The 26,607-nt window shown below is 43.8% G+C and overlaps 1 protein-coding gene across 1 annotated transcript in view; it reads left to right on the top strand.

Moving 5' to 3' along the window:
- The first annotated feature begins 1,144 nt into the window (after positions 1-1,144).
- Positions 1,145-26,607, top strand: part of ak5 (adenylate kinase 5) — a 76,892-nt gene continuing 51,429 nt past the window's right edge. Inside the window, exons 1-5 of the mRNA XM_042307880.1 lie at positions 1,145-1,620; positions 4,962-5,148; positions 13,820-13,987; positions 21,356-21,528; positions 25,330-25,443. Of these exons, the coding sequence (XP_042163814.1) occupies positions 1,561-1,620; positions 4,962-5,148; positions 13,820-13,987; positions 21,356-21,528; positions 25,330-25,443 (702 nt within the window). The 5' untranslated portion in view covers positions 1,145-1,560. The remainder of the gene's footprint in view (positions 1,621-4,961; positions 5,149-13,819; positions 13,988-21,355; positions 21,529-25,329; positions 25,444-26,607) is intronic.

Here is a 26,607-nt window from a genome sequence, read left to right on the forward strand (position 1 = left end):
GCAGAAGGTTAGGAGAATTAACGCAGAAGGTTAGGAGAATTAACGCAGAAGGTTAGGAGAATTAACGCAGAAGGTTAGGAGAATTAACGCAGAAGGTTAGGAGAATTCATGTAAAAGGTTAGAATATTTACATAGCAGGGTATGAGAATTAACTGAAAAGGCTACCATTCAAAGTAGTGCACTAAAGAGGGAAAAGGCTACCATTCAAAGTAGTGCACTAAAGAGGGAAAAGGCTGCCATTCAAAGTAGTGCACTAAAGAGGGAAAAGGCTGCCATTCAAAGTAGTGCACTAAAGAGGGAAAAGGCTGCCATTCAAAGTAGTGCACTAAAGAGGGAAAAGGCTGCCATTCAAAGTAGTGCACTAAAGAGGGAAAAGGCTGCCATTCAAAGTAGTGCACTAAAGAGGGAAAAGGCTGCCATTCAAAGTAGTGCACTAAAGAGGGAAAAGGCTACCATTCAAAGTAGTGCACTAAAGAGGAAAAGGCTACCATTCAAAGTAGTGCACTAAAGAGGGAAAAGGCTGCCATTCAAAGTAGTGCACTAAAGAGGGAAAAGGCTGCCATTCAAAGTAGTGCACTAAAGAGGGAAAAGGCTGCCATTCAAAGTAGTGCACTAAAGAGGGAAAAGGCTGCCATTCAAAGTAGTGCACTAAAGAGGGAAAAGGCTGCCATTCAAAGTAGTGCACTAAAGAGGGAAAAGGCTGCCATTCGGGATGCGACCCAGAGAGTTTAGATCTCATTTGACAGGGTACAAAAATGATTTAACAAATCCACTCCACACTAGTTACAGATGTAGGATCTTAATTTGAACTCACTTTTGTTGCTGAGAATGTTCCTGCACAACTGGGAAATGCAAACATGTTGTGTATATGAGTTTTAAAAAGTCTTCCAAAGTTTGTAATTTCCACTTTGAAATGTCAGACTTGATTTGCCATAACGAAAAATGTATCAGCCCTTAGAAATGTCCACGAATTATAATCCACATAATAATTCACATGTCCTGTTGTTTGCCGTATTATTTTCCTTCGTAGCAAACTGGCTCAAATTAATATCCTACATCTGTAGGTAGGCTTCACTCTGTCCGTGTGCTGTTGATTTTGGCACAGCGCGGCGCACAGAGAGAGACGCCCACAGACGCTCAAAGCTAACGCACTGAATGCGCAGATAGGGACCAATTTGTGTCAGTCTCGTTCTGTGAAGATCAGACCAGAGCAGCAGCGGTGCAGACGCAATAGCAGTGGAAGAAGGAGTAGCATACTATAAGGAAGGAAAAAGACTAGATAGCCACACAGCTCTCTCTGAAGAAGGTGGCATTGCCTTCCTTTCTCCTCCTGGAATCCAGATATGAAGTGAAGGTTAAAATGTTCTGAGCTTCTGTCAACCCTCGGGAGTTCGGTTGGTCCATTCACAGGTAGACTAGTATCAACAAACCGATACAGATAACGCGAAAACGTACATTTTTGTTGTTTTTGGTTGTTGTTGTTGTCCTGAAAGCAAAGCCGGAGGATTCGAGAACGGAGTGATATCGTCCAGAATCTCTCTCCCATCTACAACCGTCGAGATGAATACCAACGACGCTAAGGAGTATCTCACCAGGCGGGAGATACCTCAACTGTTTGAGGTGAGATCAACTGAATCGGCTTTGGCTTCGCGGGATTCAGTTACAATACTTTTATCGATGGCAGTATTACAGATTAATTAGGGTATTGTCCTTTAGTGTTTGAAAAAAAAAAGATTCGTTTAGTCGTTCACATTAGGCTAAGTGGTTTTTAGTAAATGGATAAATGAGACAGTATGTGGAGCCTAAATGATAGCTACAGTAGCCGTACCATATAAATAAGTGCATACTGCATATATCCAAATCCATCTTTTTGTTTCAGTTCAGGATCAATCAGAGTGTAGCGTTTGAAAGGTTTTATATCCCGTTTGAAATGGTCGAATCTAATCCAATATAACCAATGACAATATAGGTTTTATTCATGTTTATTTTCAGCCAGATAATGTTATTAATTGAGAAGACAACTGACTGATGCTGTAACTAAATACATACATACATACATACATCAGGTTGGGTAACCAATTCAAGTCATGGTGTGAAATTAATGTTTTACAACTCTCAGGCAGAGAGATAGAGACCCACCACAAATATTCTTACATATTCAAGACATTCTGCATAGTTTGTTCTATTTCAGTGTGTTTCAACAATGAATATATATTTCCTAACTAACCAGACACATTCTTAACCTTTGAATAGATAGGTCAATGCTTTAAAAAAAAAGAAGTTAATTTAGTTAGTTGTATATTCATACATTTTTTAGTAGTTTAGTTAACACAGTGGAGGTTCTACCAAGCATTTGAGTCATTTTCCCGATCAAAAATATTATTATAAAAATTTAAAAAATTGTAACCCATAAATCAATGAACCATCCTGTAAATCTTTGGCACCACCCCCAGTCCATTGTGTTGGGTTGGAAAATACAACTGTAAATCAATGGGTAGCCCCACCCCCAGTCTTTGGCCCCACCCCCAGTCCATTGTGTTGGGTTGTAGCTGCCCAAAGGGCACCCTATTCCCTACATAGTGCACTACTTTTGACCAGGGCCAATAGGCTAGTTCTGACACTTGGGTAGGGAGCCGTTTGGGACGGAGAGGAAGAGGGTGGATGCTTAGTTTGAACGCGTGTCTTTAGTCTCGGGGGGGAAAGCATTGTTTAAGAACCTGCAGGGTTAAAGAATGACAGACACACAAGCATTCACCATCGTAAACACAAACATACTTAAGTGGTATTTCTCTCTAAGAATGACAGACACACAAGCATTCACCATCGTAAACACAAACATACTTAAGTGGTATTTCTCTCTAAGAATGACAGACACACAAGCATTCACCATCGTAAACACAAACATACTTAAGTGGTATTTCTCTCTAAGAATGACAGACACACAAGCATTCACCATCGTAAACACAAACATACTTAAGTGGTATTTCTCTCTAAGAATGACAGACACACAAGCATTCACCATCGTAAACACAAACATACTTAAGTGGTATTTCTCTCTACATGGGTGAAAAGAAAAGTCTCACACAAAGGGATTCCTTCGTTTGTGTTTCTTCTAGAGAACAGTACAGTCAACATAGATAGAAGTCCTGGGTCTTTCCTATGGATGTCACCATCAACTGTAATAAGTTAACCCAGGCTGGGATACTTGGGATACTTGGGATACTTACAATCGTGACGGAGTGTTGTGCTGATCTAACACACCTGTGAAAACACAGTGCAGAAATGTACAATGATCTACGATTATGTTTCAAGTCTTAAAACAATGTAATAACATCAACATGTATCTGTTAGGGTTAGAAGAGGTTATGGTCAGGTTTAAGGGGTCAGGGTTAAGGGGTATGTATCGGTCTCTCTCATTGTGTTGTTTTCTCCAGAGCCTGTTGACAGGGTTGATGTTCTCTAAGCCTCCAGTGGTCCGTGGTTAGTGTTAGGGTTAAGACTAGTTAGGGTTAAGACTAGCTAGGGTTAAGACTAGTTAGGGTTAAGACAGGTTAGGGTTAGGGTTAAGACTGGTTACGGTTAAGACTGGTTAGTGTTAGGGTTAAGACTAGTTAGGGTTAAGACTGGTTAGTGTTAGGGTTAAGACTAGTTAGGGTTAAGACTAGTTAGGGTTAAGACTAGTTAGGGTTAGGGTTAAGACTGGTTAGGGTTAATACTGGTTAGTGTTAGGGTTAAGACTAGTTAGGGTTAAGACTAGTTAGGGTTAATACTAGTTAGGGTTAGGGTTAAGACTGGTTAGGGTTAAGACTGGTTAGGGTTAGAGGTCAGGGTCTGGGGTTAGGGTTAAGACTGGTTAGGGTTAGAGTTCAGGGTCTGGGTTAAGGTTAAGACTGGTTAGGGTTAGAGATCATGGTCTGGGGTTAGGGTTAAGACTGGTTAGGGTTAGAGGTCAGGGTCTGGGTTAGGGTTAGAGGTCTGGGTTAGGGTTAAGACTGGTTAGGGTTAGAGGTCAGGGTCTGGGTTAGGGTTAAACTAGTTAGGGTTAGAGGTCAGGGTCTGGGTTAGAGTTAAACTAGTTAGGTTTAGAGGTCAGGGTCTGGGTTAGGGTTAAGACTGGTTAGGGTTAGAGGTCAGGGTCTGGGGTTTGGGTTAAGACTGGTTAGGGTTAGAGGTCAGGGTCTGGGTTAGGGTTAAGACTGGATTAGGGTTAGAGGTCATGGTCTGGGGTTAGGGTTAAGACTGGTTAGGGTTAGAGGTCAGGGTCTGGGTTAGGGTTAAGACTGGTTAGGGTTAGATGTCTGGGTTAGGGTTAAGACTGGTTGGGGTTAGAGGTCAGGGTCTGGGTTAGGGTTAAGACTGGTTAGGGTTAGAGGTCTGGGTTAGGGTTAAGACTGGTTAGGGTTAAGACTGGTTAGGGTTAGAGGTCAGGGTCTGGGTTAGGGTTAAGACTGGTTAGGGTTAGAGGTCAGGGTTAAGACTGGTTAGGGTTAGAGGTCAGGGTCTGGGTTAGGATTAAGACTGGTTATGGTTATAGTTCAGGGTCTGGGGTCAAGGTTAGGGTTAGAGGTCAGGGTCTGGGTTAGAGTTAAACTAGTTAGGGTTAGAGGTCGGGGTCTGGGTTCGGGTTAAACTAGTTAGGGTTAGAGGTCAGGGTCTGGGTTAGGGTTAAGACTGGTTAGGGTTAGAGGTCAGGGTCTGGGTTAGGGTTAAGACTGGTTAGGGTTAGAGGTCAGGGTCTGGGGGTTAGGGTTAAGACTGGTTAGGGTTAGAGGGTTAGGGTTAGGGTTAGGGTTAGGGTTAGGGTTAAGCCTGGTTAGGGTTAGAGGTCAGGGTCTGGGGTTAGGGTTAAGACTGGTTAGGGTTATAGTTCAGGGTCTGGGGTCAAGGTTAGGGTTATGTATCTGTCTCTCTCATTGGGTTGTTGTTATTATTGTTGTTGATGTTGTATTTGTCTTCTCCAGAGCCTGTTGACAGGGTTGATGTACTATAAACCAGAGGACCCTATAGACTACCTGGAGGTGTGTCTAAAGAAGGTGAGGGAGCTCGGGGGACCAGACAGGGTCCGGTGGGACACATTCGTCGGCCAGGAGAAGAAGTCCCTTCCCCCCCTCAACGGAGGACAGTCACGTAGGTCCTTCTTCAGAAACGGTGAGTTGTGTGTGTGTGTGTTCTGCCACACAAGGAGTGAATAGTGAGAGGGCTGAGGAGGCTTTAGTCTTTCCTGGATTCCTTGCATCCTCTCTCCTTCCCAAACCGTATTGGAGGAGAAGATCCAAGGTCTCCCACTCTGGCCATTTCCTCCAAACCATTTTGAGGAAAAAGAGGCATGGAGAGAGGACATGAGGAATGGATGAAAGACAGAGTGAGTGTCGAGGTTACTCCTGGAAAAACATTGAGATCAGGAGCAATACTCTAAAAGACAAGATGTCGTGTCTGTCCACCCATTCTAACCTGGGGGTAATGCTATTGTAGCAGCTGGATAGATAGTACATTATTAGCAGAGATAACTTACTCTAACTGTCCAATGGAAATGTTGTGTTCTGCGTTTATTCCAACACCTCCGGAAGAGACACAGACTCGCACAGAGGTTGGAGCAGAGGCCAGCTATTGTAGTGTAGCGGTGCTCCTAGTTAGGGGTCAAAGGCACAGGGATAGTTAGGAGTGGCTGGGCAGGGTTTCCCTGTAGATAACATTGTCTCAAAACCTCAAGGTCAGTATCCCTTCTGAATAAGACGCTAAAGATGTCTGTCTGTCCACCTGTTCTAACCTGTTGTAAGGTTATTGTTGCAGCTGAATAGATAGCTGTACAATAGATACAGGTGAAGTCGGAAGTTTACATACACTCTTTAGCCAAATACATTTAAACTCAAGTTTTGACACAATTCCTGACATTTAATCCATGTCTCAGGTCAGTTAGGATCACCACTCGTCACGATCGTCATAATAAGTGGACCAAAGCACAGAGTGATCTGGGTTCCACATCTTTTATTTACTAAGTGAAACAAATCAATAATCTCAAAACGAAACCTGAAGCTAAACAATAGAGCTAACAGGCAACTATCCATAGTCAAGATCCCACTAAGCACAAAAAGGTAAATGGCTGCCTAAATATGATTTAACAATCAGAGACAACGACAAAAAGCTGCCTCTGATTGGGAACCATACCTAGAACCATACCTAGAACCATAATCACCTAGATGACCCTCCCTAGTCACACCCCAACATATGGGGCGGCAGGGTAGCCTAGTGGTTAGAGCGTTGGACTAGTAACCGGAAGGTTGCAAGTTCAAACCCCCAAGCTGACAAGGTACAAAAACTGTCATTCTGCCACTGAACAGGCAGTTAACCCACTGTTCCTAGGCCATCATTGAAAATAAGAATTTGTTCTTAACTGACTTGCCTAGTTAAAATAAAAATAGAGAATTAAAAGCTCTCTATGGTCAGGGTGTGACACCACTTTATTGTAAGAATGTGAAATGTCAGAATAATAGGTGAGAGAATGATTTATTTCAGCTTGCATTTCTTTCATCGCATTCCCAGTCGGTCAGAAGTTTAGTATTTGGTAGCCTTTAAATTATTATTTATATTTTTTATTTTACCCCTTTATCTCCCCAATTTCGTGGTATCCAATTGTTTAGTAGCTACTATCTTGTCTCATCGCTACAACTCTAGTACGGGCTCGGGAGGGACGAAGGTTGAAAGTCATGCGTCCTCCGATACACAACCCAACCAAGCCGCACTGCTTCTTAACACAGCGCACATCCAACCCGGAAGCCAGCCGCACCAATGTGTCGGAGGAAACACCGAAACACAAATATCCCTACTGGCCAAACCCTCCATAACCCGGACGACACTAGGCCAATTGTGCATCGCCCCACGGACCTTCCGGTCGCGGCCGGTTACGACAGAGCCTGGGCGCGAACCCAGAGTCTCTGGTGGCACAGCTAGCACTGCAGTACAGCCCTTGACCACTGCGCCACTCGGGAGGCCCCTCCTTTAAATTGTCAAACGTTTCGGGTAGCCTTCCACAAGCTTACCACAATAAGTTGGGTGAATTTTGGCCCATTCCACCTGACAGAGCTGGTGTAACTGAGTCACGTTTGTAGGCCTCCTTGCTCACACACGCTTTTTCAGTTCTGCCAACAAATTTTCGATAGGATTGAGGTCAGGGCTTTGTGATGGCCACTCCAATACCTTGACTTTGTTGTCCTTAAGCCATTTTGCCACAACTTTGGAAGTGTACTTGGGGTCATTGTCCATTTGGAAGACCCATTTGCGGCCAAGCTTTAACTTCCTGATTGATATCTTGAGATATCAATATATCCACAATATATCCACATAATTTTCCGTCCTCATGATGCCATCTATTTAGTGAAGTGCACCAGTCCCTCCTGCAGCAAAGCACCCCCACAACATGATGCTGCCACCCCCGTGCTTCACAGTTAGGATCGTGTTCTTCGGCTTGCTAGCCTCCCCTTTTTTCCTCCAAACCTAACGATGGTTATTATGGCCAAACAGTTATTTTTTGGTTTCATCAGACCAGAGGACATTTGTCCAAAAGTACAATCTTTGTCTCCATGTGCAGTTGCAAACTGTAGTCTGGCTTTATTATGGCGGTTTTGGAGCAGTGGCTTCTTCCTTGCTGAGCGGCCTTTCAGGTTATGTCGATATAGGAATCGTTTTACTGTGGATATAGATACTTTTGTACCTGTTTCCTCCAGCATCTTCACAAGGTCCTTTGCTGTTGTTCTGGGATTGATTTGCACTTTTCGTACCAAAGTACGTTCATCTCTAGGAGACAGAACGCATCTCCTTCCTGAGCGGTATGATGGCTGCGTGGTCCCATGGTGTTTATACTTGCGTACTATTGTTTGTACAGATGAACGTGGTACCTTCAGGCGTTTGGAAATTGCTCCCAAGGATGAACCAGACTTGTGGAGGTCTACAATTTATTTTGTGTTGTGCACTGTAAAGTCGGAAGTGTGTACATCCACTTAGGTTGGAGTCATTAAAACTAGTTGACATACACTTAGGTTGGAGTCATTAAAACTAGTGTACATCCACTTAGGTTGGAGTCATTAAAACTAGTTTACATACACTTAGGTTGGAGTCATTAAAACTAGTGTACATACACTTAGGTTGGAGTCATTAAAACTAGTGTACATACACTTAGGTTGGAGTCATTAAAACTAGTGTACATACACTTAGGTTGGAGTCATTAAAACTAGTGTACATACACTTAGGTTGGAGTCATTAAAACTAGTGTACATACACTTAGGTTGGAGTCATTAAAACTAGTTTACATACACTTAGGTTGGAGTCATTAAAACTAGTGTACATACACTTAGGTTGGAGTCATTAAAACTAGTGTACATCCACTTAGGTTGGAGTCATTAAAACTAGTTTACATACACTTAGGTTGGAGTCATTAAAACTAGTGTACATACACTTAGGTTGGAGTCATTAAAACTAGTGTACATACACTTAGGTTGGAGTCATTAAAACTAGTGTACATACACTTAGGTTGGAGTCATTAAAACTAGTTTATATACACTTAGGTTGGAGTCATTAAAACTAGTGTACATACACTTAGGTTGGAGTCATTAAAACTAGTTTACATACACTTAGGTTGGAGTCATTAAAACTAGTGTACATACACTTAGGTTGGAGTCATTAAAACTAGTGTACATACACTTCTGTTCACCTGATTTAGAACTCCTCACAATCAATGTAGACCGCATTATCTACCAAGAGAATTCTCTTCGATTATAATCACAGCCGTATATATCCCCCCCCAAGCAGACACATCGATGGCTCTGAACGAACTTTATTTAACTCTCTGCAAACTGGAAACGATTTATCCGGAGGCTGCATTCATTGTAGCTGGGGATTTTAACAAGGCTAATCTGAAAACAAGACTCCCTAAATTTTATCAGCATATCGATTGCGCAACCAGGGGTGGAAAGACCCTGGATCATTGTTACTCTAACTTCCGCGACGCATATAAGGCCCTGCCCCGCCCCCCTTTCGGAAAAGCTGACCACGACTCCATTTTGTTGATCCCTGCCTACAGACAGAAACTAAAACAAGAGGCTCCCACGCTGAGGTCTGTCCAACGCTGGTCCGACCAAGCTGACTCCACACTCCAAGACTGCTTCCATCACGTGGACTGGAGATGGAGATGTTTCGTATTGCGTCAGACAACAACATTGACGAATACGCTGATTCGGTGTGCGAGTTCATTAGAACGTGCGTTGAAGATGTCGTTCCCATAGCAACGATTAAAACATTCCCTAACCAGAAACCTTGGATTGATGGCAGCATTCGTGTGAAACTGAAGGCACAAACCACTGCTTTTAATCAGGGCAAGGTGTCTGGTAACATGGCTGAATACAAACAGTGCAGCTATTCCCTCCGCAAGGCTATCAAACAAGCTAAGCGCCAGTACAGAGACAAAGTAGAATCTCAATTCAACGGCTCAGACACAAGAGGCATGTGGCAGGGTCTACAGTCAATCACGGACTACAGGAAGAAACCCAGCCCAGTCACGGACCAGGATGTCTTGCTCCCAGGCAGACTAAATAACTTTTTTGCCCGCTTTGAGGACAATACAGTGCCACTGACACGGCCTGCAACGAAAACATGCGGTCTCTCCTTCACTGCAGCCGAAGTGAGTAAGACATTTAAACGTGTTAACCCTCGCAAGGCTGCAGGCCCAGACGGCATCCCCAGCCGCTCCCTCAGAGCATGCGCAGACCAGCTGGCCGGTGTGTTTACGGACATATTCAATCAATCCCTATACCAGTCTGCTGTTCCCACATGCTTCAAGAGGGCCACCATTGTTCCTGTTCCCAAGAAAGCTAAGGTAACTGAGCTAAACGACTACCGCCCCGTAGCACTCACATCCGTCATCATGAAGTGCTTTGAGAGACTAGTCAAGGACCATATCACCTCCACCCTACCTGACACCCTAGACCCACTCCAATTTGCTTACCGCCCAAATAGGTCCACAGACGATGCAATCTCAACCACACTGCACACTGCCCTAACCCATCTGGACAAGAGGAATACCTATGTGAGAATGCTGTTCATTGACTACAGCTCGGCATTCAACACCATAGTACCCTCCAAGCTCGTCATCAAGCTCGAGACCCTGGGTCTCGACCCCGCCCTGTGCAACTGGGTTCTGGACTTCCTGACGGGCCGCCCCCAGGTGGTGAGGGTAGGCAACAACATCTCCTCCCCGCTGATCCTCAACACTGGGGCCCCACAAGGGTGCGTTCTGAGCCCTCTCCTGTACTCCCTGTTCACCCACGACTGCGTGGCCATGCACGCCTCCAACTCAATCATCAAGTTTGCGGACGACACAACAGTGGTAGGCTTGATTACCAACAACGACGAGACGGCCTACAGGGAGGAGGTGAGGGCCCTCGGAGTGTGGTGTCAGGAAAATAACCTCACACTCAACGTCAACAAAACTAAGGAGATGATTGTGGACTTCAGGAAACAGCAGAGGGAACACCCCCATCCACATCGATGGAACAGTAGTGGAGAGGGTAGCAAGTTTTAAGTTCCTCGGCATACACATCACAGACAAACTGAATTGGTCCACTCACACAGACAGCATCGTGAGGAAGGCGCAGCAGCGCCTCTTCAACCTCAGGAGGCTGAAGAAATTCGGCTTGTCACCAAAAGCACTCACAAACTTCTACAGATGCACAATCGAGAGCATCCTGGCGGGCTGTATCACCGCCTGGTATGGCAACTGCACCGCCCTCAACCGTAAGGCTCTCCAGAGGGTAGTGAGGTCTGCACAACGCATCACCGGGGGCAAACTACCTGCCCTCCAGGACACCTACACCACCCGATGCTACAGGAAGGCCATAAAGATCATCAAGGACATCAACCACCCGAGCCACTGCCTGTTCACCCCGCTGTCATCCAGAAGGCGAGGTCAGTACAGGTGCATCAAAGCTGGGACCGAGAGACTGAAAAACAGCTTCTATCTCAAGGCCATCAGACTGTTAAACAGCCACCACTAACATTGAGTGGCTACTGCCAACACACTGTCAATGACACTGACTCTACTCCAGCCACTTTAATAATGGGAATTGATGGGAAATTATGTAAATATATCACTAGCCACTTTAAACAATGCTACCTTATATAATGTTACTTACCCTACATTATTCATCTCATATGCATACGTATATACTGTACTCTATATCATCGACTGCATCCTTATGTAATACATGTATCACTAGCCACTTTAACTATGCCACTTGGTTTACATACTCATCTCATATGTATATACTGTACTCGATATCATCTACTGTATCTTGCCTATGCTGCTCTGTACCATCACTCATTCATATATCCTTATGTACATATTCTTTATCCCCTTACACTGTGTATAAGACAGTAGTTTTTTTTTTGGAATTGTTAGTTAGATTACTTGTTCGTTATTACTGCATTGTCGGAACTAGAAGCACAAGCATTTCGCTACACTCGCATTAACATCTGCTAACCATGTGTATGTGACAAATACAATTTGATTTGATTTGATTTGACTTAGGTTGGAGTCATTAAAACTAGTGTACATACACTTAGGTTGGAGTCATTAAAACTAGTTGACATACACTTAGGTTGGAGTCATTAAAACTAGTGTACATACACTTAGGTTGGAGTCATTAAAACTAGTAGTGCACTATATAGGGAATAGGACCCTGGTCTATAGTAGTACCACTATATAGGGAATAGGGCCCTGGTCTATAGTAGTACCCCTATATAGGGAACAGGGCTCTGGTCTATAGTAGTGTACTATATAGGGAATAGGGCTCTGGTCTATAGTAGTGTACTATATAGGGAATAGGGCTCTGGTCTATAGTAGTGTACTATATAGGGAATAGGGCTCTGGTCTATAGTAGTGTACTATATAGGGAATAGGGCTCTGGTCTATAGTAGTACCACTATATAGGGAATAGGGCTCTGGTCTATAGTAGTACCACTATATAGGGAATAGGGCTCTGGTCTATAGTAGTGTACTATATAGGGAATAGGGCTCTGGTCTATAGTAGTGTACTATATAGGGAATAGGGCTCTGGTCTATAGTAGTGTACTATATCTGGAATAGGGCTCTGGTCTATAGTAGTACCACTATATAGGGAACAGGGCTCTGGTCTATAGTAGTGTACTATATAGGGAACAGGGCTCTGGTCTATAGTAGTGTACTATATAGGGAACAGGGCTCTGGTCTATAGTAGTGTACTATATAGGGAACAGGGCTCTGGTCTATAGTAGTGTACTATATAGGGAATAGGGCTCTGGTCTATAGTAGTGTACTATATCTGGAATAGGGCTCTGGTCTATAGTAGTGCACTATATAGGGAACAGGGCTCTGGTCTATAGTAGTACCACTATATAGGGAATAGGGCTCTGGTCTATAGTAGTAGGGAATAGGGTGGCATTAGGGACGCAGTCAGAGCCAATCGTTGTGGAACATGTTTCAGCCTTCAGGTGCTGATAGATAGATAGGGAAACAGATGCAAAGTGTCTGGAAAGAGAAATTGGTCGTTTGATGTTGAGTCTGAGACTTGGCACTGTGTGGCTCAGCTTGGGGTTTTCCAGAATGTTTATTCTTGCTTCGCCTGTGTCTGTTAAGCTGCAGTTAAACAGTTTACCAAATTTGATCCTAAAATCCTTTTCTGAAAATGTTTTTGATTGATTTTCAATTTGATTGATTGCGAGGCTGGTTGCTTTATGAACACTGCCATTCTGAAATGAAAGGGTTCAATATAAGGGATGATTCCTTGATTGATTGTTCAATTGATTGAATGTAAAGCTGGTTGCACCATACATCAATACATTGATTGGCTTTTAGGGTCTGTGTTTGTTTCATTTATTAAGATGACTCTATTTCTATTGTCAAGAGACCGAGAGTTTCTGTGCTTTGCTTTCCCCCGTTACAACCTGAAGTGCCTGTTGGTCTGTCATGGTTCCTAAAGCCAGTACAGTGTCTGTCCCTCTTAGGGCTGTATCTATACTATACTATCTTATAGTATGTGACTAATTCAGTACAGTGTCTGTCCCTCTTAGGGCTGTATCTATACTATACTATCTTATAGTATGTGACTAATTCAGTACAGTGTCTGTCCCTCTTAGGGCTGTATCTATACTATACTATCTTATAGTATGTGACTAATTCAGTACAGTGTCTGTCCCTCTTAGGGCTGTATCTATACTATACTATCTTATAGTATGTGACTAATTCAGTACAGTGTCTGTCCCTCTTAGGGCTGTATCTATACTATACTATCTTATAGTATGTGACTAATTCAGTACAGTGTCAGTTCATTCATTAGTCAATGAACTGATGTGGATCAAAGTGGTCAAAGTCTGCCTCTTAGTGTGTATCTGTACTATACTATCTTATAGTGTGTGACTAATTCAGTGTTGTGTCAGTTCATTCATTAGTCAATGAACTGTGTGTGTGGTCAAAGTCTGCCTGTCTGTGTGTGTGTGTGTGTGTGTGTGTGTGTGTGTGTGTGTGTGTGTGTGTGTGTGTGTGTGTGTGTGTGTGTGTCTGTGTCTGTGTCTGTGTCTGTGTCTGTGTGTGTGTGTGTGTGTGTGTGTGTGTGTGTGTGTGTGTGTGTGTGTGTGTGTGTGTGTGTGTGTGCGTCTGTGTGTGTGTGTCTGTGTTTGTGCGTCTGTGTGTGTGCGTCTGTGTGTGTGCGTCTGTGTGTGTGTGCGTGTGTGTGTGTGTGTGTTTGCGTGTGTGTGCTTGCCTGCCTGCTCACCTGTGTGTGTTTTCTCCCCTCAGTGCTCCCAGACAGTCCCAACTTCCCATACCGGCGCTACGACCGCCTCCCTCCCATCAGCCAGTTCTCCATTGAGAGTGATTCAGACCTGTCGGAGACCGCTGAACTCATCGAGGAGTACGAGGTGTTCGACCCCTCCAGACCACGACCCAAAGTCATCCTCATCATCGGTAAAAAACCTGACCCTCTGTTTAACCTCTATCCCTGACCCTAACCATAGCACCGACCCTAGCAGCCTAACCTCTAACCCTGACCCTAACCATATAGCACCGACCCTAGCACTGTGACCTCTAACCCTGACCCTACCATAGCACCGACCCTAGCCTGTGACCTCTAACCCTGACCCTAACCATAGCACCGACCCTAGCCTGTGACCTCTAACCCTGACCCTAACCATAGCACCGACCCTAGCACTGCGACCTCTAACCCTGACCCTAACCATAGCACCGACCCTAGCAGCCTAACCTCTAACCCTGACCCTAACCATAGCACCGACCCTAGCACTGCGACCTCTAACCCTGACCCTAACCATAGCACCGACCCTAGCAGCCTAACCTCTAACCCTGACCCTAACCATAGCACCGACCCTAGCAGCCTAACCTCTAACCCTGACCCTAACCATAGCACCGACCCTAGCAGCCTAACCTCTAACCCTGACCCTAACCATAGCACCGAACCTAGCACTGTGACCTCTAACCCTGACCCTAACCATAGCACCGACCCTAGCCTGTGACCTCTAACCTTTAAGCTTTGGGGTGCGTAGGTGTGTGAGTATGCATGTCTGCTGCCTACAGTGTGTGTGTGTGCCAGGACGTGGGCATTTCTGTCTGTGACTGTTCCTTCCCTTTGCCATCTGAACAAGGGGAGAGAAAAACAAAAACTGCAGGCAAATTCCATGGCTATCAAGGATTGTATTGGTTTCCATGGTGAGTTCTATGGATGGTTTCTCTTCCTTAAGAGGCCGGCAGGAAACAAAGGACGTTCCATTCACACGGCTAGATACCTATCACACCTGTCACTGATCACACGTCATTAACTTCCGCATGGACTGTATGTCCCAGTTTACAGCCTCGACTACAGTATCAGTTCACCTTGACTTCCATATGGCACCCTGTTCCCTATGTAGTGGTACTACTACAGACCAGAGCCCTGTTCCCTATATAGTACACTACTATAGACCAGAGCCCTGTTCCCTATATAGTACACTACTATAGACCAGAGCCCTGTTCCCTATATAGTACACTACTATAGACCAGAGCCCTGTTCCCTATATAGTACACTACTATAGACCAGAGCCCTGTTCCCTATATAGTGCACTACTATAGACCAGAGCCCTGTTCCCTATATAGTGCACTACTATAGACCAGAGCCCTATTCCCTATATAGTGCACTACTTTAGACCAGAGCCCTATTCCTTATGTAGTACACTACTATAGACCAGGGCCCTATTCCCTATATAGTGCACTACTATAGACCAGAGCCCTATTCCCTATATAGTACACTACTATAGACCAGAGCCCTGTTCCCTATATAGTGCACTACTACAGACCAGAGCCCTGTTCCCTATATAGTGCACTACTTTAGACCAGAGCCCTATTCCTTATGTAGTACACTACTATAGACCAGGGCCCTATTCCCTATATAGTGGTACTACTATAGACCAGGGCCCTATTCCCTATATAGTGCACTACTATAGACCAGAGCCCTATTCCCTATATAATACACTACTATAGACCAGAGCCCTATTCTCTATATAGTGACAGAGCTACTATATACACAGAGCCCTATTCCCTATATAGTACACTACTATAGACCAGAGCCCTATTCCCTATATAGTGGTACTACTATAGACCAGAGCCCTATTCCCTATATAGTGCACTACTTTAGACCAGAGCCCTATTCTCTATATAGCGCACTACTATAGACCAGGGCCCATAGGTTCAACAGATATATGATATATAATATAGTCTACAACAGATATATGATATATAATATAGTCTACAACACATAGATGATATATAATATAGTCTACAACACATAGATGATATATAATATAGTGATTATTTGATTGATTGGCCATAGGCTAGGGAGTTGGAGGGTTAGAGGGATTTGTGGTTATGAGGAAAAGGAGAGGGGTCTAGTTTATCATAGAAATAGATTAGGGTTAGAATCAAAAACCAGCCGTGCTGAGGACCTTGTGACCCTGAGGGAAAAGAGAGGGATTGACAGTAGAAACAGATTAAGGCCAGTACGTACAGTGAGCTCCAACAGCATTGGGACAGCGACACATGATTTGTTGTTTTGGCTCTGTACGTACTTTGGATTTTAAATGACATAATGACTATGAGCTCTCTGAGTGCAGCTCTACGAGTGCAGCTCTACGAGTGCAGCTCTACGAGTGCAGCTCTACGAGTGCAGCTCTACGAGTGCAGCTCTACGAGTGCAGCTCTACGAGTGCAGCTCTACGAGTGCAGCTCTACGAGTGCAGCTCTACGAGTGCAGCTCTACGAGTGCAGCTCTACGAGTGCAGCTCTCTGAGTGCATGTTCCTCCATATCGGGTGAACCGTTTATAAATTACATCACTTTTTGTGCATCGTGCCCCCATTCTAGGAGCCCCAAATTAACTAAATTAATGTGTATTAAAGTAGTCTAAAGTTTCGTATTCCTAGCATACAATGATGACATCAAGCTTGTGACTCTACACATCTGTTGGGTGCATTTGCTGTTTGTTTTGGTTGTGTTCCTGATTATTTTGTGCCCAATAGAAATGAATGGTAAATAACGTATTGTGTCATTTTGGAGTCCCTTTTATTGTAGATGAGAATAGAAAGGTAAAGGGGAAAGTCAGTTGTACAGATGAAAACATTCAAACTGAAGCTGACAATCTGCACTTTAACCTCATAGTCATTGTGTCATTTCAAATCAAAAGGGCTGGAGTACAAAACAACAACAATGATGGTCACAGTCCCAATGCTGTTGGAGCTCACTATAGATTACTGCTAGCAGTTCATAATGCCCTAGGCCTCGGGCTCTGTCTGAATGGCACCAAAATAAGTCAATCGTATTTCTCTGTGTTCTATACCCACCTCTGGCTGTGTGGGAGAAAGGAGAGAGTGTGTGGTGGGGGGTGGGGAGAGGGTAAAAGATAGAGAGGGAGGGGGTGAAAGAGAATGCGATAGGGCAGGAATAATTTTTTTCAATGTATTTCACCTTTATTTAACCAGGTAGGCCAGTTGAGAACACCTTTATTTAACCATGTAGGCCAGTTGAGAACACCTTTATTTAACCAGGTAGGCTAGTTGAGAACACCTTTATTTAACCAAGTAGGCTAGTTGAGAACACCTTTATTTAACCAGGTAGGCCAGTTGAGAACACCTTTATTTAACCAGGTAGGCTAGTTGAGAACACCTTTATTTAACCAGGTAGGCTAGTTGAGAACATTCAACCAGGTAGGCTTTATTTAACCAGGTAGGCTAGTTGAGAACACCTTTATTTAATTTAACCAGGTAGGCCACCTTTACCAGGTAGGCTAGTTGAGAACACCTTTATTTAACCAGGTAGGCCAGTTGAGAACACCTTTATTTAACCAGGTAGGCTAGTTGATTTAACCATCTTTTATTTAACCAGGTAGGCATGTAGGCTAGTTGAGAACACCTTTATATAACCAGGTAGGCTAGTTGAGAACACCTTTATTTAACCAGGTAGGCCAGTTGAGAACACCTTTATTTAACCAGGTAGGCCAGTTGAGAACACCTTTATTTAACCAGGTAGGCCAGTTGAGAACACCTTTATTTAACCAGGTAGGCCAGTTGAGAACAAGTTCTCATTTACAACTGCGACCTGACCAAGATAAAGCAGAGCAGTGCGACATAAACACAGAGTTACACATGGAGTAAACATACAGTCAATAATACAGTAGAAACAGTCTATATACAGTGAGTGGAAATGAGGTGAGATAAGGGAGGTAAGGCGATACATAGGCCGTGGTGGCGAAGTAATTACAATATAGCAATTAAACACTGGAATGGTAGATGTGCAGAAGATGAATGTGCAAGTAGAGATACTGGGGTGCAAAGGAGCAAGATAAATAAATACAATAAGGGGATGAGGTAGGTCGATAGCTGGGCTATTTACAGATGGGCTATGTACAGGTGCAGTGATCTGTGAGCTGCTCTGACAGCTGGTTCGTAAAGCTAGTGAGCGAGATATGAGTCTCCAGCTTCAGGGATTTTTGCAGTTCGTTCCAGTCATTGGCAGCAGAGAACTGGAAGGAAAGGCGGCCAAAGGAGGAATTGGCTTTGGAGGTGCCCAGTGAGATATACCTGCTGGAGCGTGTGCTACGGAAGGAGAGTTGTGGAGGCCACGGAAGGAGAGTTGTATGGCATTGAAGCTCGTCTGGAGGTTAGTTAACACAGTGTACAAAGAAGGGCCAGATGTATACAGACTGGTGTCGTCTGCGTAGTGGTAGATCAAAGAATCACCAGCAGCAAGAGCGACATCATTGATGTACACAGGGAAAAGAGTCGGCCTGAGAATTGAACCCTGTGGCACCCCCATAGAGACTGCCAGAGGTCCGGACAACAGGCCCTCCGATTTGACACACTGAACTCTATCAGAGAAGTAGTTCGTGAACCAGGCGAGGCAGTCATTTGAGAAACCAAGGCTCTTGAGTCGGAATGTGATAATAATGTGGTGATTGACAGAGTCGAAAGCCTTGGCAAGGTCGAAGAATACGGCTGCACAGTAATGTCTCTTATCGATAGAGGTTATGATATTGTTTAGGACCTTGAGCGTGGCTGAGGTGCACCCATGATCAGCTCTGAAACCAGATTGCATAGTGGAGAAGGTACGGTGGGATTCGAAGTGGTCGTTAATCTGTTTGTTAACTTGGCTTTCGAAGATCTTAGAAAGGCAGGGTAGGATAGATATAGGTCTGTAGCAGTTTGGGTCTAGAGTGTCTCCCCCTTTGAAGAGGGGGATGACCGCGGCAGCTGTCCAATCTTTGGGAATCTCAGACGATACGAAAGAGAGGTTGAACAATCTAGTAATAGGGGTTGCAACAATTTCGGCAGGTAATTTTAAAGAGAGGGTCCAGATAGTCTAGCCCAGCTGATTTGTAATGGTTCATATTTTGCAGCTCTTTAAGAACATCGGCTATCTGGATTTGGGTGAAGGAGAAGTGGGGGAGGTTTGGGTAAGTTGCTGTGGGGATGCAGGGCTGTTGACCGGGGTAGGGGTAGCCAGGTGGAAAGCATGGCCAGCTGTAACAAAATGCTTATCATCCCCATACAGTATTTATTTATTTATCTTGCTCCTTTACACCCCAGTATCTCTACTTGCACATTCATCTTCTGCACATCTATCACTCCAGTGTTTAATTGCCATATTGTAATTATTTCGCCACTATGGCCTATTTATTGCCTTACCTCCCTTATCTGACCTCATTTGCACACACTGTAAACAGACTTTTCTATTGTGTTATTGACTGTATGTTTGTTTTACTCCATGTGTACTTTAACTATTTGCACATCGTTACAACACTGTATATACAGTATACAGTGGGGCAAAAAAGTATTTAGTCAGCCACCAATTGTGCAAGTTCTCCACTTAAAAAGATGAGAGAGGCCTGTAATGTTCATTATAGGTACACTTCAACTATGACAGACAAAAAAAATCACATTGTAGGATTTTTAATGAATTTATTTGCAAATTATGGTGGAAAATAAGTATTTGGTCAATAACAAAAGTTTATCTCAATACTTTGTTATATACCCTTTGTTGGCAATGACAGAGGTCAAACGTTTTCTGTAAGTCTTCACAAGGTTTTCACACACTGTTGCTGGTATTTTGGCCCATTCCTCCATGCAGATCTCCTCTAGAGCAGTGATGTTTTGGGGCTGTTGCTGGGCAACACGGACTTTCAACTCCCTCCAAAGATTTTCTATGGGGTTGAGATCTGGAGACTGGCTAGGCCACTCCAGGATCTTGAAATGCTTCTTACGAAGCCACTCCTTCGTTGCCCGGGCGGTGTGTTTGGGATCATTGTCATGCTGAAAGACCCAGCCACGTTTCATCTTCAATACCCTTACTGATGGAAGGAGGTTGCCCCATTCATTCTTTCCTTTACACGGATCAGTCGTCCTGGTCCCTTCGCAGAAAAACAGCCCCAAAGCATGATGTTTCCACCCCCATGCTTCACAGTAGGTATGGTGTTCTTTGGATGCAACTCAGCATTCTTTGTCCTCTAAACACGACGAGTTGAGTTTTTACCAAAAAGTTATATTTTGGTTTCATCTGACCATATGATATTCTCCCAATCTTCTTCTGGATCATCCAAATGCTCTCTAGCAAACTTCAGACGGGCCTGGACATGTACTGGCTTAAGCAGGGGGACACGTCTGGCACTGCAGGATTTGAGTCCCTGGCGGCGTAGTGTGTTACTGATGGTAGGCTTTGTTACTTTGGTCCCAGCTCTCTGCAGGTAATTTACTAGGCCCCCCCGTATGGTTCTGGGATTTTTGCTCACCGTTCTTGTGATCATTTTGACCCCACAGGGTGAGATCTTGCGTGGAGCCCCAGATCGAGGGAGATTATCAGTGGTCTTGTAGGTCTTCCATTTCCTAATAATTGCTCCCACAGTTGATTTCTTCAAACCAAGCTGCTTACCAATTGCAGATTCAGTCTTCTCAGCCTGGTGCAGGTCTACAATTTTGTTTATGGTGTCCTTTGACAGCTCTTTGGTCTTGGCCATAGTGGAGTTTGGAGTGTGACTGTTTGAGGTTGTGGACAGGTGTCTTTTATACTGATAACAAGTTCAAACAGGTGCCATTAATACAGGTAATGAGTGGAGGACAGAGGAGCCTCCTAAAGAAGAAGTTACAGGTCTGTGAGAGCCAGAAATCTTGCTTGTTTGTAGGTGACCAAATACTTCTTTTCCACCATAATTTGCAAATAAATTCATTAAAAATCCTACAATGTGATTTTCTAGATTTTTTTTCTCACTTTGTCTGTCATAGTTGAAGTGTACCTATGATGAAAATGACAGGCCTCATCTTTTTAAGTGGGAGAACTTGCACAATTGGTGGCTGACTAAATACTTTTTTGACCAACTGTGTACATAATATGACATTTGAAATGTCTTTATTCTTTTGGAAATTCTGTGATTGTAAGGTTTACTGTTCATTTTTATTGTTTATTTCACCTGTGTTTATTGTCTACTTCACTTACTTTGGCAAAGTTAACATATGTTACCCATCCCTCACCCTTCCATCACTACACCTATACCCACCCCTCCCCCTCCCATCACTACACCTATACCCACCCTCCCCTCCCATCACTTTACCCACCCCTCACCCCTCACCCTCCCATCACTATACTGACCCCTCACCCCTCACATCACTACACCTATACCCACCCCTCCCCCCCTCCAATCACTACAACTATACCCACCCCTCCCCTCCCATCACTACACCCACCCCTCACCCCTCCCCTCACATCACTACTACCCTATACCCTCTCTCTCTCTCCCCCCCCCCAGGAGGGCCAGGCAGTGGTAAGGGAACCCAGAGTCTGAAGATAGCAGCGTGCTATGGGTTCCAGTATGTCTCTGTAGGAGAGCTGCTCAGGAAGAAGATGATTCACAACGCCACCAGCAACAGGAAGTGGAGTCTCATCGCCAAGATCATCACCAATGGGGAGCTGGCACCTCAGGTATGCTTGTCTCACCCTATTCCCAAATCCCTATTCCCTAATCCCTATTCCCTGTTTAGTACATAGATAGTCACCCACAGGGAGTTGGATGTAGTCCCTACATAGTGTATCCCAGTCCCTGTATAATGTGTCCAGTCCCTGTACAGTGTATCCTGGTCCCTGTATAGTGTATCCAGTCCCCTGGTCCCTGTATAGTGTATCCAGTCCCCTGGTCCCTGTATAGTGTATCCTGGTCCCTGTATAGTGTATCCAGTCCCCTGGTCCCTGTATAGTGTATCCAGTCCCCTGGTCCCTGTATAGTGTATCCTGGTCCCTGTATAGTGTATCCTGGTCCCTGTATAGTGTATCCAGTCCCCTGGTCCCTGTATAGTGTATCCTGGTCCCTGTATAGTGTATCCTGGTCCCTGTATAGTGTATCCAGTCCCCTGGTCCCTGTATAGTGTATCCAGTCCCCTGGTCCCTGTATAGTGTATCCTGGTCCCTGTATAGTGTATCCTGGTCCCTGTATAGTGTATCCTGGTCCCTGTATAGTGTATCCAGTCCCCTGGTCCCTGTATAGTGCAATACATATGAGCTGTACCTGCACCTGGGGTTACTACCGAGAGGATTGGGAAGAGGAAGATGATGAAGCTGACGATAAGGTCAAATAAGGGTGTAGTGGAGTTCGTCCAATGAACCATGCAGGTTGGATGAGTCACTTCTAAGACCTGCCTTGGGACCTGTCTTTAGCTCGATGGGCTAAAATTGTCTTGATGGGCTAATAGTATCATGATGGGGTAACATTATCTTGGCGGGCTAACATTATCTTGATGGGCTAACATTATCTTGATGGGCTAACATTGTGATGGGCTAACATTACCGTAACGGGCTAACATTATCTTGACAGGCTAACATTACCGTAACGGACTAACATTATCTTGACAGGCTAACATTACCGTAACGGACTAACATTATCTTGACAGGCTAACATTACCATAACGGGCTAACATTATCTTGACAGGCTAACATTACCGTAACGGGCTAACATTATCTTGATGGGCTAACATTACCGTAACGGGCTAACATTATCTTGACGGGCTAACATGATCTTGACAGGCTAACATTATCTTGACAGGCTAACATTATCTTGATGGACTAACATTATCTTGAAGGCTAACATTATCTTGACAGGCTAACATTATCTTGACAGGCTAACATTATCTTCACGGACTAACATTATCTTGACAGGCTAACATTATCGTGACGGACTAACATTATCTTGACAGGCTAACATTACCGTAACGGATTAACATTATCTTGACAGGCTAACATTACCGTAACGGGCTAACATTATCTTGACAGGCTAACATGATCTTGACAGGGCAACGTTATCTTGATGGGCTAACATTATCTTGATGGGCGGCAGGTAGCCTAGTATTTAGAGCGTTGGACTAGTAACCCAAAGGTTGCTGCATCGAATCCCCGAGCTGACAAGGTATAAATCTGTCAATCTGCCCCTGAACAAGGCAGTTAACCCACTGTTCCCCTGAACAAGGCAGTTAACCCACTTTTCCCCTGAACAAGGCAGTTAACCCACTGTTCCCCTGAACAAGGCAGTTAATCCACCGTTCCCCTGAACAAGGCAGTTAACCCACCGTTCCCCTGAACAAGGCAGTTAACCCACTGTTCCCCTGAACAAGGCAGTTAACCCACTGTTCCCCTGAACAAGACCCACTGTTAACAAGGCAGTTAACCCACCATTCCCCTGAACAAGGCAGTTAACCCACTGTTCCCCTGAACAAGACAGTTAACCCACTGTTCCCTGTTCCCACTGAACAAGGCAGTTAACCCACTGTTCCCTGAACAAGGCAGTTAACCCACTGTTCCCCTGAACAAGGCAGTTAACCCACTGTTCCCCTGAACAAGGCAGTTAACCCACTGTTCCCTGAACAAGGCAGTTAACCCACTGTTCCCAAGACAGTGAACAAGGCAGTTAACCCACTGTTCCCCTGAACAAGGCAGTTAACCCACTGTTCCCCTGAACAACCCACTGTTCCCTGAACAAGGCAGTGAACAAGGCAGTTAACCCACTGTTCCCCTGAACAAGGCAGTTAACCCACTGTTCCCAGTTAACCCACTGAACAAGGCAGTTAACCCACTGTTCCCTGAACAAGGCAGTTAACCCACTGTTCCCTGAACAAGGCAGTTAACCCACTGTTCCCACTGAACAAGGCAGTTAACCCCCCTGAACAAGGCAGTGTTAACCCCCTGAACAAGGCAGTTAACCCACTGTTCCCCTGAACAAGGCAGTTAACCCACTGTTCCCCTGAACAAGGCAGTTAACCCACTGTTCCCTGAACAAGGCAGTTAACCCACTGTTCCCCTGAACAAGGCAGTTAACCCACTGTTACCCTGAACAAGGCAGTTAACCCACTGTTACCCTGAACAAGGCAGTTAACCCACTGTTCCCCTGAACAAGGCAGTTAACCCACTGTTCCCCAAGGCAGTGAACAAGGCAGTTAACCCACTGTTCCCTGAACAAGACAGTTAACCCACCGTTCCCCTGAACAAGACAGTTAACCCACTGTTCCCCTGAACAAGGCAGTTAACCCACTGTTCCCCTGAACAAGACAGTTAACCCACTGTTCCCCTGAACAAGGCAGTTAACCCACTGTTCCCCTGAACAAGGCAGTTAACCCACTGTTCCCGTGAACAAGGCAGTTAACCCACTGCTTCCCGGTAGGCCGTCATTGTAAATAAGAATGAATAAATACATATTAAATAAATACATTATCTTCATGGGAGGGATTGTTCTCTTCTCGCATCTCATTACCAACGTCCTGGTTGTCTGCCAGCCATGACTCAGCTGTCAGCTGCTTGAAAAGGCACCCTATTCCCTATATAGCGCACTACTTTGTTCACTACCCTATGGACCCATAGTAGTGCACTGTATAGGGAATAAGGGTGCTATTTGGGACGCAAGGCTGGGTCCTGTGTGGCCCACTGTGTCTTTATGAGCAACAAACATCCCATCTCCTCGTCCTCACTTAGCTGATAGAACCACGACCTGTTCTGTCCATTTAACTGATTAAGGCTGGTGGACACTGTGTGTGTTTACCAAATCTTATTTTTTTTATGCTTCATAAACCATGGGTATAGACTAACAGTGAAATGCTTGCTTACGGGGCCCTTCACAACGTGGACAACAATAGATTAATAATAACACAAGGAATAAATACACAATGATTAAACTATAACTTGTCTACATATATACGGGTCACCAGGACCAAGTCGATGTGCAGGGGTACGAGATAACTGACATAGGTAAATAGTTAACCTCTATATATCTAACTATTCATCAGTGTTATGGCCTGGGGATAGAAGCTGTTCAGGGTCCTGGAGGTTTCCAGACTTGGTGCATTGGCACCGCTAGCCATAGTTATTTTTTAGAATGGATTGTTACCCGTGTCCCGTATTTAAACTAAATCATGCATTTTCCCTGTTGATTTGAGCAAACTGTGCAGTAACATTCTACCCCCTCTAGCCATGGGAGAACATGTCATGCTAAAACTAAACTGTTAGTCTCTGGATCAGCATCAACACACAGGGCAGTGGAAAACTAAACTGTTAGTCTCTGGATCAGCATCAACACACAGGGCAGCATCAACACACAGGGCAGCATCAACACACAGGGCAGCATCAACACACAGGGCAGAGGAAAACTAAACTGTTAGTCTCTGCATCAGTATCTTCACTGTGCTACAGTGTTTTTTCCTGTTGGTTGTTGACTTCTGTTTTGATACTAGCTCTATTTCCTTACAGGAGACCACCATCACTGAGATTAAACAGAAGATCATGAAGATTCCAGACGCTAGCGGGATCGTGATTGATGGGTTCCCTCGTGACGTGGGACAGGCGCTTTCTTTTGAGGACCAGGTGAGAAATAGACCTGTGGTATTGCTATATTACTGTATACTACTATTTATTTTACCTTTTATTTAACTAGGCAAGTCAGTTAAAAACAAATTGTTATTTTCAATGACGGCCTAGGAACAGGAACAGTGGGTACCTTGTCAGCTCGGGGATTTGTATTTGCAACCTTCCGGTTACTAGTCTAACGCTCTAACCACTAGGCTACCCTGCCGCCCCTACTATACCACTGTAATATATAGCTATATAGCTATATTACTGTATACTACTATACCACTGTAATATATTGCTATATTACTGTATACTACTATAACACTGTAATATATTGCTATATTACTGTATACTACTATACCACTGTAATATATAGCTATATTACTGTATACTACTATACCACTGTAATATATTACTGTATACTACTATACCACTGTAATATATAGCTATATTGCTATATTACTGTAAACTACTATACCACTGTAATATATAGCTATATTACTGTATACTACTATACCACTGTAATATATAGCTATATTACTGTATACTACTATACCACTGTAATATATAGCTATATTACTGTATACTACTATACCACTGTAATATATAGCTATATTACTGTATACTACTATACCACTGTAATATATAGCTATATTACTGTAAACTACTATACCACTGTAATATATAGCTATATTACTGTATACTACTATACCACTGTAATATATAGCTATATTACTATATTACTGTATACTACTATACCACTGTAATATATAGCTATATTGCTATATTACTGTATACTACTATACCACTGTAATATATTGCTATATTACTATATTACTGTATACTACTATACCACTGTAATATATAGCTATATTACTGTATACTACTATACCACTGTTATATATGACTATATTACTGTATACTACTATACCACTGTAATATATTACTATATTACTGTATACTACTATACCACTGTAATATATAGCTATATTGCTATAGTACTGCATACTACTATACCACTGTAATATAAAGCTATATTGTTATAGTACTGCATACTACTATACCACTGTAATATATAGCTATATTACTGCATACTACTATACCACTGTAATATATTGCTATATTACTATATTACTGTATACTACTATACCACTGTAATATATTGCTATATTACTATAT

Source organism: Oncorhynchus tshawytscha, linkage group LG28 (assembly GCF_018296145.1).
Source record: "Oncorhynchus tshawytscha isolate Ot180627B linkage group LG28, Otsh_v2.0, whole genome shotgun sequence".
NCBI lineage: Eukaryota > Metazoa > Chordata > Actinopteri > Salmoniformes > Salmonidae > Oncorhynchus > Oncorhynchus tshawytscha.